The following is a 17,054-nucleotide window of genomic DNA, read 5'->3' on the forward strand; positions in this document are numbered from 1 at the left end:
AGCAAAAGGAAGGTTGAGAGGGGATATGATTGCTGTCTATAAAAGGGGTAAATATCAGGGAGGGTGAAGAGCTATTTAAGCTAAAGGACAATGCTGGCACAAGAATAAATGGGTATAAACTGGCCACAACCAAATTTAGACTGGAAATTAGATAAAGGTTTCTAACCATCTGAGAGGTGAGGTTCTGTAACAACCTCCCAACAGGAGCTGAGGGGGGCAAAAAATTAATTTTAATAAAGAAAACTGGACAAATTTATGAATGTGATTGTATGATGGGGTTGCTTGTGATGGTAGGGGGCATGGCCTCACCTCTGCATTATGTCTTACGTTCCTAAAGATCATGCTTCAGGGTTTCATCTGCTCACCAGGAGGAGTCAGGAAAGGATCCCCCCACCCAATGTATTCTGGGACAGTTTTTTGTCTCCTTCCTCTGAAGCATCAGGAATGGCCAGGGTTAGAGATGGCATATTGGGCAGCATAGGGCAGGATTCTGAGGTGGCCCTGAACATTACCTCTCTCAAGTGCTTGGCTGGTTGGCTCTTGCTCAGAGTCCAACTGACTGCCATATGTAAGTTGGGAATAAATCTCCCCCCAGGACAGATTGGCAGTGACCATGGGGCTTTTTCACTCTCCTCAGCAGTGTGTGGAAATGGGTCGCTTGCCAGGATTCAAAGAATCATAGAAGATTAGTGTTGGAAGAGACTGCAGGAGGTCATCTAGTCCAACCCCCTGCTCAAAGCAGGACCAACCCCAACTAAATCATCCCACCCAGGGCTTTGTCAAGCCAGGACTTAAAAACCTCTAAAGATGGAGATTCCATCACCTCCCTAGATAACCCATTCCAATGCTTTACCACCCTCCTAGTAAAATAGGTTTTCCAAATATCCAACCTAGACCTCCCCCACTGTAACTTGAGACTATTGTTCCTTGTTCTGTCATTTGCCATCACTGAGAACAGCCTAGCTCCATCCCCTTTGGAACCCCCATTCAGGTAGTTGAAGGCGGCTATCAAATCCCCTCCTCTCTCTTCTCTTCTGCAGACTAAATAAGCCCAGTTCCCTCAACCTCTCCTCATAAGTCATGTGACTGAGCCCCCTAATCATTTTCATTGCCCTCCGCTGGACTATCTCCAATTTGTCCATATCCTTTTTGTAGTGGGGGACCCCAAAACTGGACTCAATACTCCAGATGTGGCCTCACCAGTGCCAAATAGAGGGGAATAATCACTTCCCTTGATCTGTTGACAACGCCCCTACTAATGCAGCTCAATATGCCATTAGCCTTCTTGGCAACAAGGGCACACTGACACATATCCAGCTTCTCATCCACTGTAATCCCCAGGTCCTTTTCTGCAGAACTGCTGCTTAGCCAGTCAGTCCCCAGCCTGTAGCAGTGAATGGGATTCTTCCATCCTAAGTACAGGACTCTGCATTTGTCCTTGCTGAACCTCAGATTTCTTTTGGCCGAAACCTCCAATTTGTCCAGGTCACTCTGGACCCTATCCCTACCCTCCAGCATATCTACCTCTCCCTGCAGTTTAGTGTCATCTGCAAATTTGCTGAGAGTGCAATCCATCCCATCATCCAGATCATGAATGAATATGCTGAACAAATCTGGTCCCAGGACCGACCCCTGAGGCACTCCGCTTGATACCAGCTGCCAATTAGACATCAAGCCATTGATCACTACCTGTTGAGCCCAACAATCTAGCTAGCTTCTATCCATCTTATAGTCCATTCATCCAATCCATACGCCTTTAAGTTGCTGGTGAGAATACTGTGGGAGACCATATCAAAAGCTTTGCCAAAGTCAAGATATATCACATCCACTACTTTCCCCATAGCCACAGAGCCAGTTATCTCATCATAGAAGGCAATCAGGTTAGTCAGGCATGACTTGCCCTGAGTGAATCCATGTTGGCTGCTCCTTATCTGGGTGCACCTCCTTTACTCATTTTGCCACCATTGCAGGGGCCTCAAGCATTGGTGCACCTCAATCCCTCCTATTATCTGTCTGCGACACAGTGGTCTAAGCTTTTGTGGGCTGTGACACTTTGAACTCATTTTGCTTGCAAATACCATACCTGCCACTAGGTCACAAGTGAAAGCCAATGCCATCACTACTAAACTTTTGTGGACATCAAAACAGTCAGTGGACAAACAGTGGCAACACATATCTGTGGCTAGCAGAGGCACAAATGAAAGGTTCTGTGGGTCACGTGCTCCTCAGATTTCTCAGGACGCCTCTGGCACAGATGCCCAGCATCTCAGGCAGCTCTGCCCCTGGCAGTGGCACTCTCAATGTGTCTGTGCAGTGCTGGGAGGGAGGACACAGCAGGGCTGTTGACTGCCAGCTGAGCTTCTCCCCCACCACATGGGGCTACTTCGCCTTCCCTGCTGCTGGAGTCCCACACATTGCCTCTGCCTTCACCCCCGACTCACCTCAGTGGAGGATCTGCAAAGCAGGCAGCAATGCTGGGACTCCAGCTGCAGGGATGGCAAGGCAGACCCCTGTGGTGGGGAAGGAACTCATCCGGCAGCCAGCCACCCTGTTGCTTCCCCCCTCCCCAGGCTGCAGGGACACAAGGAGAGTGCCACTGCCAGGGAGAATGCTGCCTCCTTGCTGCTGGGTGTCTGTGCCAGAGGTGTGCTCCCACAGATTTCTCGGGACATGACCCCGCATGCCCCCCATGTTACCTCTGCATACAGTATTACAGACAAGTCCGCCATCAACTTCAGCAGGTGATGTCCACATGTGCTCCAGCATCCCAATGTTTTAGACCATTCACAAATAAAAAGATTGATACAGCCATTGCAGCCACAAAATTGGGGGAAAAAGTAGCATGAAAAGATGGCATCTATCCTGAGTTCCTATATAACCTGGGTCCACTGGCATCGAAATGGATGATGCAGATTTTCACCAATATCATGGAGACTGGTGCAATTCCCCATGTGTGGAGAGAAACCAGACTCATTCCATTCCTAAAGCCTGGGAAACCTGCAGATCAGCCTTCTAGTTATAGCCCAATCTCCCATTTGAGCACCGCCTACAAGGTGATGGCACGTATGATTCTGAACTGAATTGGGCCCACTGTGAGTGTTAGCCTACCCAAGGAGCAATCTGGTTTTTAACCACACAGAAGTTGCTGCAACCAGGTCCTGGCTCTCACTAAAAACACTGACCAATGAAAACTCAAGACACCAGTTCTGCTTTCATCAATCTGTCAACGGCATATGACAGTCTGGAACAATGGTCTGCTACTGAAACTGGCCAAACTGACTCCGTGTGTGTAGATTCTCAGGCTGCTGAACACCATGCTTAGCAGCCGAAGAATGTGCATATATCTTGGAGGTCAAACCAGCAAACCATACACAATTAATGGGCTACCACAAGGCTCTCTATGTCGTCTGACATGCTTCAATGTATACATGAGAAGTATGCAGATACCCCAACACCACCTGAAATCACAAAAACCACTATGGGCTACATGTCTCTGGATCCGGTTGGAGAATGGCAAAGTGTCTGGACCTCATCTACCATCCCAAACAAACACACTGTTACTGACCCAACAAGCTGCCCTCATGGTTTTGACCTTCCATGCAGACTGTGGATCATCAAACTGCATCCAAACAAACCACGGAAGATGCCTCTACTTGATGCACAAGTGAAAAATCAAAGACTCCCTTTTGAGTGACGGTGGTGAGAACATCCAAACCATCGAACACAGCATAATGCAGTGCCCCAAATACGTGAATTGGATGATCTCCACAATGTCACAGAGGAGGCCTTGAAATGGCTTATGGACCTACAATTGCATCTGTAGAATGTTACTCTACAGATGCCATATGCACAAGAGAGATTTTGGTTGTTGGGTTTAGTGTGCAGGTGTTGGGTGCTGTTGGTGGTCTGTGATATACCAGAGGTCAAACTACATGATCTGGTCATCCTATCAGGCCTTAAACTCTATGACTTTTATTTAGAAATTTTGGTGCTCAGAGATTATGCTGATTATGCCCTAGAAAATGTAATTTAGAAAGATTATAGAAGAATTGAATTTGCTTTGATGCCTTTGACATGAAATTTACCTTTTTCCTCTAAATAGCCTTGCTCTACAAGCAACCCTGAGGCTCTATGAATTTGCTTGGTGCCATCCAGTAATATATAATTACTCCTTTTTTAACATCCAGACTGTGCCCTTCCCTGGCAGATCATGGGAAGATGGGGAGAAAAATTGGACTATAATGAATTGTTTAAATGGACACCTTCTGGCAAACATTTTTGGATGTGGCTGTCACAATACCTTGTCCTTGTGAGAGACCATATAAAGAGGGTCAGCCAGGAAGGCTTCAATCTCATATACTGTCCTAGCTGAGGTTCTGGCTTCTAGGAAGAAAATATGCTTCAGGGAATGGCAATAGAAAGGGAATCACCCAGTGATTTGGACTGAGCCTCCATTAGCTTAGTTAGGACAAGTTTAAATTGGTATTGTAGTCACCAAATTGACTGTCCTGATTATTTCACAATGCCCATGCAGATAATAAGCTCATAGATGCCATAACAAATACATAGCTCCTGAGAGCTGGTCACCCTGTGGATCTGGACTTTGTGTTAGAATTGCAGGTGAAGGCTGATCTCTTGCCAGGGACTGACCACTCCTCCATGTTTTAAAATTTTATTTTTATTGCTACACAGTTTCATTGGTGAAACTGAGAAAATACAGAAGTCCCCTCCCCCGCCCCCAAGATAGTCAGATACAACAGGAAGACAATATTTAAGCAGGTGGGAAGAAAACAAAAGAGAGAAGATGGGGTGGGGAAGGGAAAGAACCTAAATAAATGAATAAACTTTGCCAACTTCCCATTAATTTTCTGTTAAGTGATTTTCAACCTGAGGCACACGAGCTCTTGTCAGGGGGTTATGCGAGAAAAACCCTGTAATGGAGGACAATGCATTTTATTTAATAAGATTTAACAATGTAATCATAGCTATATTATGACCCTATCTCAGATTGGGTAGGTGGTTGACTATATTATTATTAAGAAAGGGGTTCACAGCCTAAAAAGTTTGAAAACCACAGCTCGAGGCGCTTACAAACGGATTGTTTAATACTTTGTCCCAGTATCTTTTTGAAATTAGGCTGACCCATCTATAATTTCCTTAGTCCTCTTTGTTCCCGTTGTTAGTCCTCCAGTCCTCTGGGCCCTCACCCACCCTCCATGAATTCTTGAAGATAATCACTAATTGTTCCGATATTGCTTCAGCGAGTCTCTTAAATATTCTAGGATTAATTTAATCAGGCCCTGTTGACTTGAATACATCTAACTTATCTAAATAGTCTTTAACCTGTTCTTTCCCTATTCTGGCATGTGTTCCTTCCCTCTTGATGTTAATATTAATTGTGTCAAGTATCTGGTCACAATTAATCTTTTTGTCCATGTTTCCACTTTTTCTAGGATTCCTTTTTAATTTTCAGGTTATTTTTGAGCTCCTGATGGAGCCATATTGCTTCTTACTGTTCTTTCCCTCTGTCCTTCACATTGGGACAATTTACTGTTGTGCCTTTAATATTCCCACATCAAAGGTGAATACTCTAACCACTGGGTATGATGAGAGAGCTGTCTCTGTCTGTCTCTCTCTCTCTTACACACACACACGCTCTCTCTCTCTCTCTGTCTCAGATACACATACACACTCTCTGTGGATCACACACACACATACCTACACACACACACACTGTGTCACAAACACACACACTGTCTTGTCTTTCATGCACACACACAAATATACACTCTGTGTCTCACACATACACATACTGTCTCTCTCACATACATACACTGTCTCTGTCTCTCTCACACACACACTGCCTTTGTCTCATGCACACTGTCTCTGTATGTCACATACATACACATACACTCTGTCTCTCACACACACAGTCTCTCTCTCTCTCTCTCTCTCTCTCTCACACACACACACACACACAAACACACACTGTGTCTCACACACACTGTTTCTCTGTTTCTCTCTCACACACACTCTGTCTCTGTGTCTCAGACACACATACACATACACTATCTCACACACACATTCAATCTCTCTCTCTCTCTCTCTCTCTCACACACACACACACACACACACAGTCTCTGTATCTCTTATTCACACACATATACACACTGTTTCTGTCTCCCCCACACATACATATTCTGTCTCTCACACAAAATATACACACTCTCTGTGTCTGTCTCATACATACACACTGTCTCTGTCTCACACATGCACACACACTATCTGAGTCTCAAATATACACACACTGTCTCTCTCTCACACAGTCTCTGTGTGCCTCTCACACACACATACACACACTGTCTCTGTCTCTCTGTCTCTCTCTCACACACAGAGTCTCTGTGTTTCTCTCTCTCACTCTCACACACACCGTCTCTGTGTGTCTGTCTCACTCTCTCACACACTGTCTCTATGCCTTACACACACTGTCTATGTCTCACACATACACACAGTCTCTGTGTCTCTCTCATGCACACATACAGTCTCTCTCTCTCTCTCTCTCTCTCACACTCACACTCACACATACATCTCTGTGTCTCTCTCACACATACACACACACATACACACAGAACCTGTATGTGTGCATGAAAGACTGTGTGTATCTCTATCTCTCTCACACACACCCTGTCTCTGTCTCTCACACACACAGTCTCACTAGGGTGACCGGATTTCCCGATTTTATAGGGACAGTCCCGATTTTGGGGACTTTTTCTTATATAGGCACCTATTACCCCTCATCCCTGTCCCGATTTTTTACACTTCCTATCTGGTCACCCTAAGTCTCACACATACACACACAGTCTCACTCTCTCATGCACACACACACACACTGTCTCTGTCTCACACACACTGTTTCTGTCTGCCTCTCATTTACACACTTAGGGTGACCAGATAGGAAGTGTAAAAAATCGGGACAGGGATGAGGGGTAATAGGTGCCTATATAAGAAAAAGTCCCCAAAATCGGGACTGTCCCTATAAAATCGGGAAATCCGGTCACCCTAGTGAGACTGTGTGTGTGAGAGACAGGTGTGTGTGAGAGATAGAGATACACACAGTCTTTCATGCACACATACAGGTTCTCTACACTCTATTCGAATTTGCATAAACAGATTTTATAAAATAACACATTAAATCGGTGTGGTCCGAGGCTAGCGTCGATTTCTGGTAGCTATCCGAGATCCCAGTGCTTCCTCTGGGAAAGCCCTGGCAGATGCCATAGCATGGCAATCATGGAGCCTGTTTTGCCTTTTGTGACTGTCACCGTACTAGATGCCGCTGACAGAGGCGATTCAGCAGCATGCTTTTGCATGACAGCAGAGATGGTTATCAGCCATACTGCACCATCTACCAATCCATAAATTGGTAATAAGATGATCATGGCTACCAGTTTTGCACTGTTCTGAGTCAATCCCTCCTTTTATCTAAAAATAGAATCAGTCCTGCCTAGAATATGGGCAAGTGTACTAGAGAACCACTGTATCAGAGAACCAGAGAGCACAGCTGCTCTGTGTCAGATCCTGCAGAAATTATGAGCTGTATGCTATTCAGGGTGCTTCTGCAACAACCCCACCTGTTCATTTCATTCTTCCCCAGCCTTCATGGGCTGTGATGAAGAATGCAGGAATAAGACACAGTGACTTGTTAGTGAAGGCAGCCTCCAGCTGCTATGATAGTCCAGACAGTGCTAGTTCAGGGCATTTCTTTACACATGAAGGATGAGGGCTGATGGAGCTCAGCCCCGATGGATATCAGCCATACTGCACCATCTACCAGGAAAAGACCTTGACCTGTCCCAAGCAAGTGATGAGGAGTAGCAGTCCTATTGTACTGTTGAGTGCTGCACCATCCCGTCTATCTGCAGCATTCAGTAAAGATAGGGTGACATGTAAAAGAGTCAAGACAGGATTGTTTCACTTCTTTGCCTAGCTATGCCCTGACCCACACTGCCTAGAAGCATTTGGAGCTCAGCCAAGAATGCAAATGCTTTTCAGAGACTGCAGGAACTGTGGGATAGCTTGAGTCCTCCAGTCCATGAGTCCATTTGATTCTTTGGCTTTCCGTTAGCAGCAGTGTTGTCTGGAGATATTTAAAAATGATTTTGTCTGTAGTGCTGATAGAACAGTTTGGCCTGCCTGCTGGAGCTCTTTCTTTATTTTGATTTTTAACTGCATCACCACCGGAGCCACGCTGGGCAAACAGGAAATATTCTCCTGTCTACCTGGCAGATTGCTGTCCAGGTGGTGCACCATCGATCAGCGGCCACACTAACCTAATCCGATATGGTAATCTCGTTAGGGAGGTTAAAGAGCCATTAAAATCGATATAAGGTGCCTCAGGCCTCTGTGTCTCAGACACACATACAGTCTCTGCGTCTCTCTCTCTCTCTCTCTCTCTCTCACACACACACACACACACACACAGAGTCTCTGTGTCTCTCACACACATACAGTCTCTATCTCTCATGCACACACATACATACACTGTCTGTCTCACACACATACACACACATACATAGTCTGTGGGTATGTCTACACTACCAAATTAGGTAGAATTTATAGAAGTTGTTTTTTTAGAAATCATTTTTATACTGTTGATTCTGCGTGTCCCCACACAAAGTGCTCTAAGTGCATTAAGTCGGCGGACTGTGTCCACAGTACTGAGGCTAGCATCGACTTCCAGAGCGTTGCACTGTTGGTAGCTGTGGGTAACTATCCCACAGTTCCCACAGTCTCCGCTGCCCACTGGAATTCTGGGTTGAGATCCCAGTGCCTGATGGGGCAAAAACAGTGTCGCAGGTGGTTCTGGGTAGATGTCGTCAGCCCCCCCCCCCCGTGAAAGCAACGGCAGATAATCGTTTTGCACCTTTTTTCCTGGGTTACCTGAGCAGATGCCATAGCATGGCAAGCATGGAGCCCGCTCAGCTCAGCTCATCGTCACCGTACGTCTCCTGGGTGGTGGCAGACATGGGACTGCATTGCTACACAGCAGCAGATCATTGCCGTTTGGCAGCAGATGGTGCATTACGATTGGTAGCCATCATCATCATACTCCTAGGTGCTCTTTTAGCCGAGGTCAGTCAGGGGCGCCTGGGCAGACATGGGAGTGACTCAGCCAGGTCATTCCCATCTTCTGCCGAGCACTTAGGAGATGACGATGGCTAGCAGTCGTACTGCACCGTCTTCTGGCAAGCAGCCAGGAGATGATGATGGCTGGCAATTGTAATGCAGCATCTTCTGCCGAGCACACAGGATATGACAATGGCTAGCAGTCGTACTGCACTGTCTGCTGCCAGCCTGAGATGTAAAAGATAGATGGAATGGATCAAAACAAGAAATTGACCCAATTTGTTTTGTGAAATCAATGGCCTGCTAAACCCAGGGTTTTGAGTTCAATCCTTGAGGGGGCCATTCTGTGTGACACTTGTTTGTATTTCTCCTTGATGCAAAGCCACCCCTTTTGTTGATTTTATTTCCCTGTAAGCCATGCCGTCAGTCACCCCTCCCTCCGTCAGCGCAACAGCAGACAATTGTTTTGTCCTTTTTTTCAGCGCAGATGCCATAGCACTGGGATCATGGAGCCCGCTCAGATCACTGCTGCAATTATGAGCACTGTAAACACCGCACACATTATCCTGGAGTATACACAGAACCAGAAGCTGCAAAAGCAAAACCAGGTCAGGAGGCGATGGTAGTGTGATGATGAGAGTGATGAGGACATAGACTTCTCAAAAAGTACGGGCCAGACAATGTGCCCCGGCAATGTGCACATCATGCTGATGAGCTCTGCATGGTTACCTGTGCTGATCAGCTTGCCATGCTGGCCAAACAGGAAATGAAATTCAAAAGTTCGCAGGCCTTTTCCTTTCTACCTGGCCAGTGCATCTGAGTTGAGAGCGCTGTCCAGAGCAGTCACAATGGAGCACTCTGGGATAGCTCCCAGAGGCCAATACTGTCGAATTGAGTCCACACGACCCCAAATTCGACCTGGCAAGTCCGAGTTCTGCGCTAATCCCTTCAGCCTGGTCTACACTACGAGTTTATGTCGAATTTAGCAGCGTTAACCCTGCACCTGTCCACACAATGAAGCCCTTTACTTTGATATAAAGGGCTCTTAAATTGATTTCTGTACTCCTCCCCGAAGAGGGGAGTAGTGCTGAAATCGACATTGCCATTTCGAATGAGGGCTAATGTGGCCACAATTCGATGGCCAGGGAGCTATCCCACAGTGCACCATTGTGACCACTCTGGACAGCAGTCTGAACTTGGATGCACTGGCTAGGTAGACAGGAAAAGTCCTGCAAACTTTTGAATTTTATTTCCTGTTTGCCCAGCGTGGAGCGCTGACCAGCACAGGTGACCATGCAGTCCCAGAATCAAAAAAGAGCTCCCGCATGGACCATACGGGAGATACTGAATCTGATGTCTGTATGGAGAGATGAATCTGTTCTATCAGAACTCCATTCCAAAAGACAAAATGCCAAAGCATTTGAAAAAATCTCCAAGGCTATGATAGACAGAGGGCACAGTCAATTTCCAAAGCAGCAGACAGTACAATAGGACTGGTAACCATCATCGCCAATTTCCAAAGCAGCAGACGGTACAATAGGACTGGTAACCATCATCGCCAATTTGGACGGGTGCAGGGTTAATGCGGTTTAACGCTGCTAAATTCGACATAAACTCGTAGTGTAGACCAGACCAGAGCCAATCAGTAAAGAAAGAACATGGGTAATGTAGAAAGCATATTCTCATGACATCATCAATGTCCCATGGTGCCTCCTGCTGAAACTGATTTTGTAGCTGCTCCAGCTGGCTTGAGTCACTGTGCCCTGGAGTTTCTCTTTTCCCTGAGCTTACATAGGTAGGGGCTGGATAGGGCCTAGTGTCCCTAGAAGGGGGTTTCCCTTGCACAGTTCTCAGTTCCGCCTCGTCACCTTGCCACATCCACACACTTTGATGCTGCTGAAAATGCTACTGGTAGCTTAGCAGTTTACTCTCTTGAATCATTGAGAACTGTCTGGCATTGTTGCTGAAGAGAGGATGGTTCTCAGACTGCCACTCTTATCAACGCCTATGAGAACTGTTTTCTAAATGGATACTCACAAAAAGGAAGAAAGGGATGAAGTGCAGAGAACCAGAGTTCACTTATTTGATCCTGCTTTCTTTCTATACCCTTTCTCTTTTTCTGATTTTTTCCCATTCTGGAGATCTACCTGGCAGCAGCATCCATAACATCCAAGGATGCTTGAAGAGTGGTTCTGGCCAATAATTGGCCCACTGAGATGATGGACTGCAATTGCTCCCTAAGTAATGTATGCATATATAATTTATATTTGGCCAGGACGGCCTGATAGTTCATGATCCTGAATTGCAGGGTTGCTGAAGAGTAGAACTTCCATCCAAAGTGATCCCGTCTCTTTTGATCTCTGTCATATGGGGTAAAGGTGGAAAAGTGTAGTCTACCCTGCTCATTTACTGCATCCACCACCAGGGAGTTAGGAGGAGGGTGTGAGAACAAAGAATCAGAATCCTTAGGGGGAATCCTCTTTATCTGCCCTGGCCTCCTGCTCCTCAAATGTTTTCCTCAATGGGAAGGCTTTTTGTGGAGGAGAGGACCATATGACTCTGGCCTCCCTATGTAATGGTATCAGTGGTCTGATGAATTGCTGCTGGTCGTAATAGACTGGGGCATAGGTGGTCTGGCCTACTGGTCATGACTGGGCTGAAGTCTGCTCATCAGGGGGTGGTTGTCACTGTGCAGGAGCTGGAGGGATCACAAGATCCAGGTTCTGTAAGCATGAGTCAGGGTCGGGCTGGGGTCGAAGACCAGAGATCAAAGGCAGTACCAGGTTAGAACTAAGTCAGGAATCAGGGTCAGAGTCAGGCTGAAGTTGAAGATTGGAGATCAGGAAATCACGCAGAATCTGGCATTGCAGCAGGCCGAAGTCTGTGTGATTGCCCAGATGACTTCCTGGGACAACCCCTGGGGTTAAATAGAGAGATTGGAAATCAGAGGGCTGCAGGGCACCATCGTTCTGGGTCTCTTGGGCAGCATTTCCTGCCACACCTACCATAGTGCTCCCTGTCTGTGCCTCTGCATGGCCTTCTGGTGGCAGTGTGGGACTACCAGTCATCCCAGGCGCCGCAGATCTTGGTTCTAGTCCTGGGGTTCTTACACTGGTCCCAGTATGTCCATGGCAAGGGACCCACATACGAGGGGGAGTGGCAGGCAGGGTTGGTCCCTTCACCCTTGATGACAAGTGTGATCTTCCCTGTGACTGAACAGATATGTTGGAAAACTCTGAACAGAAAAATAAAAGACCAACTAGCAGTCTTCTTCATCCTCCTCAATATCATCCAATGGAAAAGGATGGAGAGTCCTGTTCTACCTGACAATGGGGACCCATGATACTGACAGACACATGGTACCCACAAGAAGTGAGGATTCCAATTTTGTCCATTACAGACAGGTCCATAGATTATTAGAACTATTGGACCAGAAGTGGAGCACCCATAGGGCAGTACGCAAAGAAGAACACATATTTCTGTTTTGAGTCTCTTTTTACAAGTAAAGGAATGAAGGAGAGCAGCTTGAAAAAAATCATATGAAAAATTTTACTTTTCAGAGAAAAATTGAAGCAAAACATTTTTGTTTGAAAACTTGTAGTTTGAAACTGAAAATTTAAATTTGGAAATGCCATCATGGTGCCTCTTGGAGTCTTAATTTTGGGTCTCTCATTCTCTTCTATGGGCCAGGCTCCATGGCTGGTCTACAGCTCCCATGATTCACCATAATTTCCCTAGAATTAAGTTTCTAATCTCAAAATATGCTGTGTTCTAAGTGTACTAGAAATAACATATGGGCAATCTACAAAATGGTTGCCATGGGCAATATATATCACATAGAGTTTGATGCCAAATTGTTTACAAATGACGGGTTGCTTTTGAGTGTCTGAACTTGGGCAACCAAATTTAGGATACCCCAAATCAGCGGCTGCTTTGACAAATTGGGCCTGAATGATTTGTGGGTTCTCAAATTGACGTACTGTGTGATCTTGGACAAGTCATGTCATGTCCCTGTGACCATCTGTAAAACATGGGTGGTAATACTTCCCAATCCGTAGGTGCTGGAACTTAGGGTGCTGTTAGAGGTGCTGGCTATAAGTGGTTTCCATTATATACAGGCTTTACAGTTTGGTTCAATGGCTCTCAACACTCTCACTATACACATTGTTCCAGCACCTCTGTTGCAAGCCAGAGGTTTCAATTAGTAATGTTTGTAAAGCCCTTGGAATTCCTTTGATGGGAAGACAAAGGATGGTATACTGCATTATAGAGTGGTCAGATTCAGTTTTGTTTTCTGTAACTTTCATTTCCTGTTTTCACTTCATGTGTTAAAGTTTAATCTTTCAGTGATTCTTCTTAATCTTTCTGTCCACTTGGCATCCAATGGGGGAGGGAGGACACACGTGACAGATATTAATCATGTTGCTAATGCGCTGCTGGAAAGCGCTCTGGGACCATGGTGATGTGGGCAGGACAAGAATCTATAGTGAACAGAATAGAAAGCCCTTAATTCAGGGGACTGTGAATGTAGGGTTGGTTATTCTTCAAGGAACACTGAGAGATATGTCTTCTATCTCAATAAAAATAATTTCTTAAATATAACATATGTTTGCAGCGCAACCTGATGCAATTTTACACACTAATTAATTATGCAAAAAAAGATTTTATCCTTGGTAACCTTTCTGGAAATGTTTTTTGTTACTAGAGACAAGCAGTTTTTGACACTGCTCACAAAATGTCACTTATACAGAAACTGTATAAAACAGCCATTCATAGCACTTCATTCCTTTCAAAAGAACAGGAGCCAGTGTTTTCTTCATTTAATACAATACACAGTTGCCATGGAGACACAGAAGGAACCAAAGTAGTTTCCCAGACTAAACCAGGCTTGTCACAACATATCAGTCTTTTATTTTCTGTTCTAAGTTAGAGTTAGGGGCTAAATTCATTAGCTAATAGATGTTGGATGTTTATGAAATACTTTTTCACCTACAAAATATTCTTGCACATGCTGATTTTCCAGTATAGAAAGCTGGAAGTTAATTGCCAGCAAAAAAAAAAAGTGAAATAGTTTGAAATCAGATAAATAAGGAAGAAGAATGTTATTTGTTTGTAGGAATTTGAAAAACACCCTCTCCCTGTGCTATCCTGAAAGAACACAGCCTTTCTTGCCTTTTCTTATTTTGGCTAATGTCTCATTCCGCTCCGCTCTGAACATATAAGCCTGCAAATGAAACCCAGTGCACATGATTGTCATGAAATGTATACATTTCTTCAAAGAGAACTTCAGTCCCACATTTCCTGGGATTTGGGATTTCTAGGTCAGAACCAAGCTCAGTAGAGTCAAAATGATAGAGGGTCTAATATCCTGCTGAATTTCACAAGTCCTTCTACACCCAAATGGCCCTATCACTGACGGATCCTAAAATGATACTCTAAAATGGCATTCTGATATAATATGTATGGCAAACCCAGGAACTTACTGTTTGTCAGCATCTGCAGATCTTCCACAGAGGGAGGCGACCCTTTCTTCTCATATGGAATAACCGTGTTCAAATACTAGAAAGGAATGATGTACCATTATTCTCTCGCTATTGCAGGGCAAGCTAATGTGACGGAAGCATGAAACCAAATTGCTTACAGAATTGTGTGAGATATGAAAGAAAAGAAATCAAACAAAAAAAACTCTACTAAGTAAAGAGGCTAGTGCTCTAGAAAATAATCTTCAATTCAATAATATTATATATTGGTATGACAAGCTATGCAATTGGTGCCAAAGAATGACAAGTACAGAACTCCTCAGGATATGCCAGAGGCAGGCAAGGGCTAGATTCTGCCCACCATTTTGGAGGAAACACAAGGCCTCTGGGGAGCCCTCCAGAAAAGTTCTGACTCCACCCAGCCCCTTACTTCAGCTGGATGAAATATCCTGGCCCAAGTTTTTGGTTTTGGTTGTTTTTTCCCCCTGAAAAAATGCAGATTTGGATTGATTGAAACATTTTGAAAATTCATGTTTGTCAAACTGTTTCTGTCAAACCCCCCCCACTCGCCTGAAAATGTCAAAATATTTCATTTAGACATTTTTTGACACAAGACATTACAATTTTTCAGTTCAAAACTTTTCATTTCAAAATGACTTGCAATTTCATTTAAAAACAATAAAAATGTTTTAAACTAGTCAAAATCAACTCAAAAATGTTTTATTGCAGAGCAAACAAAACTTACAAAATGATTTGCTGAAAATTCAGAAAAATTGCATGTTTTGGTCAACCTGAAAATTTTTTCTTATTATTATTATTTCGGCACTGCCGAGTTCCATCCTCTTTGGAACCCCGCTTCAGGTAGTTGAAGGCTGCTATCAAATCCCCCCTCACTCTTCTTTTCTGCAGACAAAATAAGCCCAGTTTCCAAAGCCTTTCCTCGTAAATCATGTGCCCCAGCCCCCTAATCATTTTCATTGTCCTCCACTGGACTCTCTCCAATTTGTCCACATCCTTTCTGTAGTGGTGGGCCCCAAATTGGATGCAATACTCCAGTTGTGGCCTCACCAGTGCCAAACAGAGGAAAATAATCACTTCCCATGATCTGCTGGCAATGCTCCTACTAATGCAGCCCAATATGCCGTTGGCCTTCTTGGCAGCAAGGGCACACTGCTGACTCATATCCATCTTCTCATCCACTGTAATCCCTAGGCTCTTTTCTGCAGAATTGCTGCTTAGTCTGTCGGTCCCCAGCCTGTAGCAGTGCATGGGATTCTTCCATCCTAAGTGCTGGACTCTGCACGTGTCCTTGTTGAACCTCCTCAGATTTCTTTTGGCCCAATCCTCCAATTTGTCTAGGTCACTCTGGACCCTATCCCTACCCTTCAGCATATCTACCCCACCCCATTTTAGTGTCATCTGCGAACTTGCTGAGGGTGTAATCCATCCCATCATCCAGAGCATTAATGAATATGTTAAACAAAACATTTTGGGTTGCATCACCTTCAGCACAAGAACTGTAAAGTAGCTCAGCAGCCATAACAACAGCGAGCCAAGCTAATCAACAACTATGGTAAATTCACAATCTAACTCTTATTTTGTTGATTTACAGCAAGAGAGGACTGGTCCAGCTACTCAGGCTTTACACTGTCTGAGTTAATTTCATCCTACATAGCAGGCCCCTTGTGTTTAACAAATAGTTCCACATTATGGAATTTATTTTTAAGTAATTTTTCTTTTAACCATCTAGGGAATTATTTTAGAAAAACAATGGTAAAAACCCAGTCATTGTTACTGAGTGAAGTACTCACAAGTTAGGAGGGGCCATAATCTTAACCCTGCCCCCTAGTGTGCATGCATCTTTAGGACACAGTCATTAATCAATTAAGTACTATTATTTCTGCCTCACTCCTGCCTCTTTCTATATGCAGGGTGAATGGTGCACAGTGAATGAGCAGGACTCATTTTGGGTCAAACTCTGGGAAAAATTGTCTCCTCTAACATGAAAAGTGACAGGAGGGAATGTTTTATGAAGAAACCTCCACAAGGATTCTTATTCAGAAAGTACCCCTTAGCATGCCATTGGAGGGAATGGGATCTGGCACTCCAGGGTAGATGCCAATAAGTACATCCTGAAATGTGATGGATACATTGGCTATCATATGGACCACCAGTTTAGCCAGGGCCATCTGCATGGAGGTCTTGTGTCCTTTCACTGGATCTAACCCTTGTGAAATCCCTCCCAGGCAGCACAGATCCATCCAACATATGCTACCAGAGATCTTCAACCCCTAACACCAGCCTGGAGGCTCCTGGGGCCCCACAAGAGAGCCACAGAAGACTTACACCAGCCTAAAGGTGTACTCATTTTCTGGATAACTTTTCTGGAGTCTGGAAGGAGACATATTGTAATGCCATAGCACAAGGAGCTCTTGAAGAGATCACAGA

At 44.8% G+C, this 17,054-nt stretch overlaps 1 protein-coding gene across 8 annotated transcripts in view; it reads right to left on the bottom strand.

Annotated features, from left to right (window-relative positions):
* The window catches only part of FEZ1 (fasciculation and elongation protein zeta 1), a 170,323-nt gene that overhangs the window by 25,516 nt on the left and 127,753 nt on the right, over positions 1–17,054 (bottom strand). For all 8 annotated transcript variants that reach the window (XM_039496125.1, XM_039496127.1, XM_039496124.1 and 5 more), the window contains one exon: positions 14,610–14,685. In XM_039496125.1, the coding sequence (XP_039352059.1) occupies positions 14,610–14,685 (76 nt within the window). The remainder of the gene's footprint in view (positions 1–14,609; positions 14,686–17,054) is intronic.

The sequence above is a fragment of the Mauremys reevesii genome, linkage group 12, assembly GCF_016161935.1.
Source record: "Mauremys reevesii isolate NIE-2019 linkage group 12, ASM1616193v1, whole genome shotgun sequence".
Classification (NCBI taxonomy): Eukaryota; Metazoa; Chordata; order Testudines; family Geoemydidae; genus Mauremys; species Mauremys reevesii.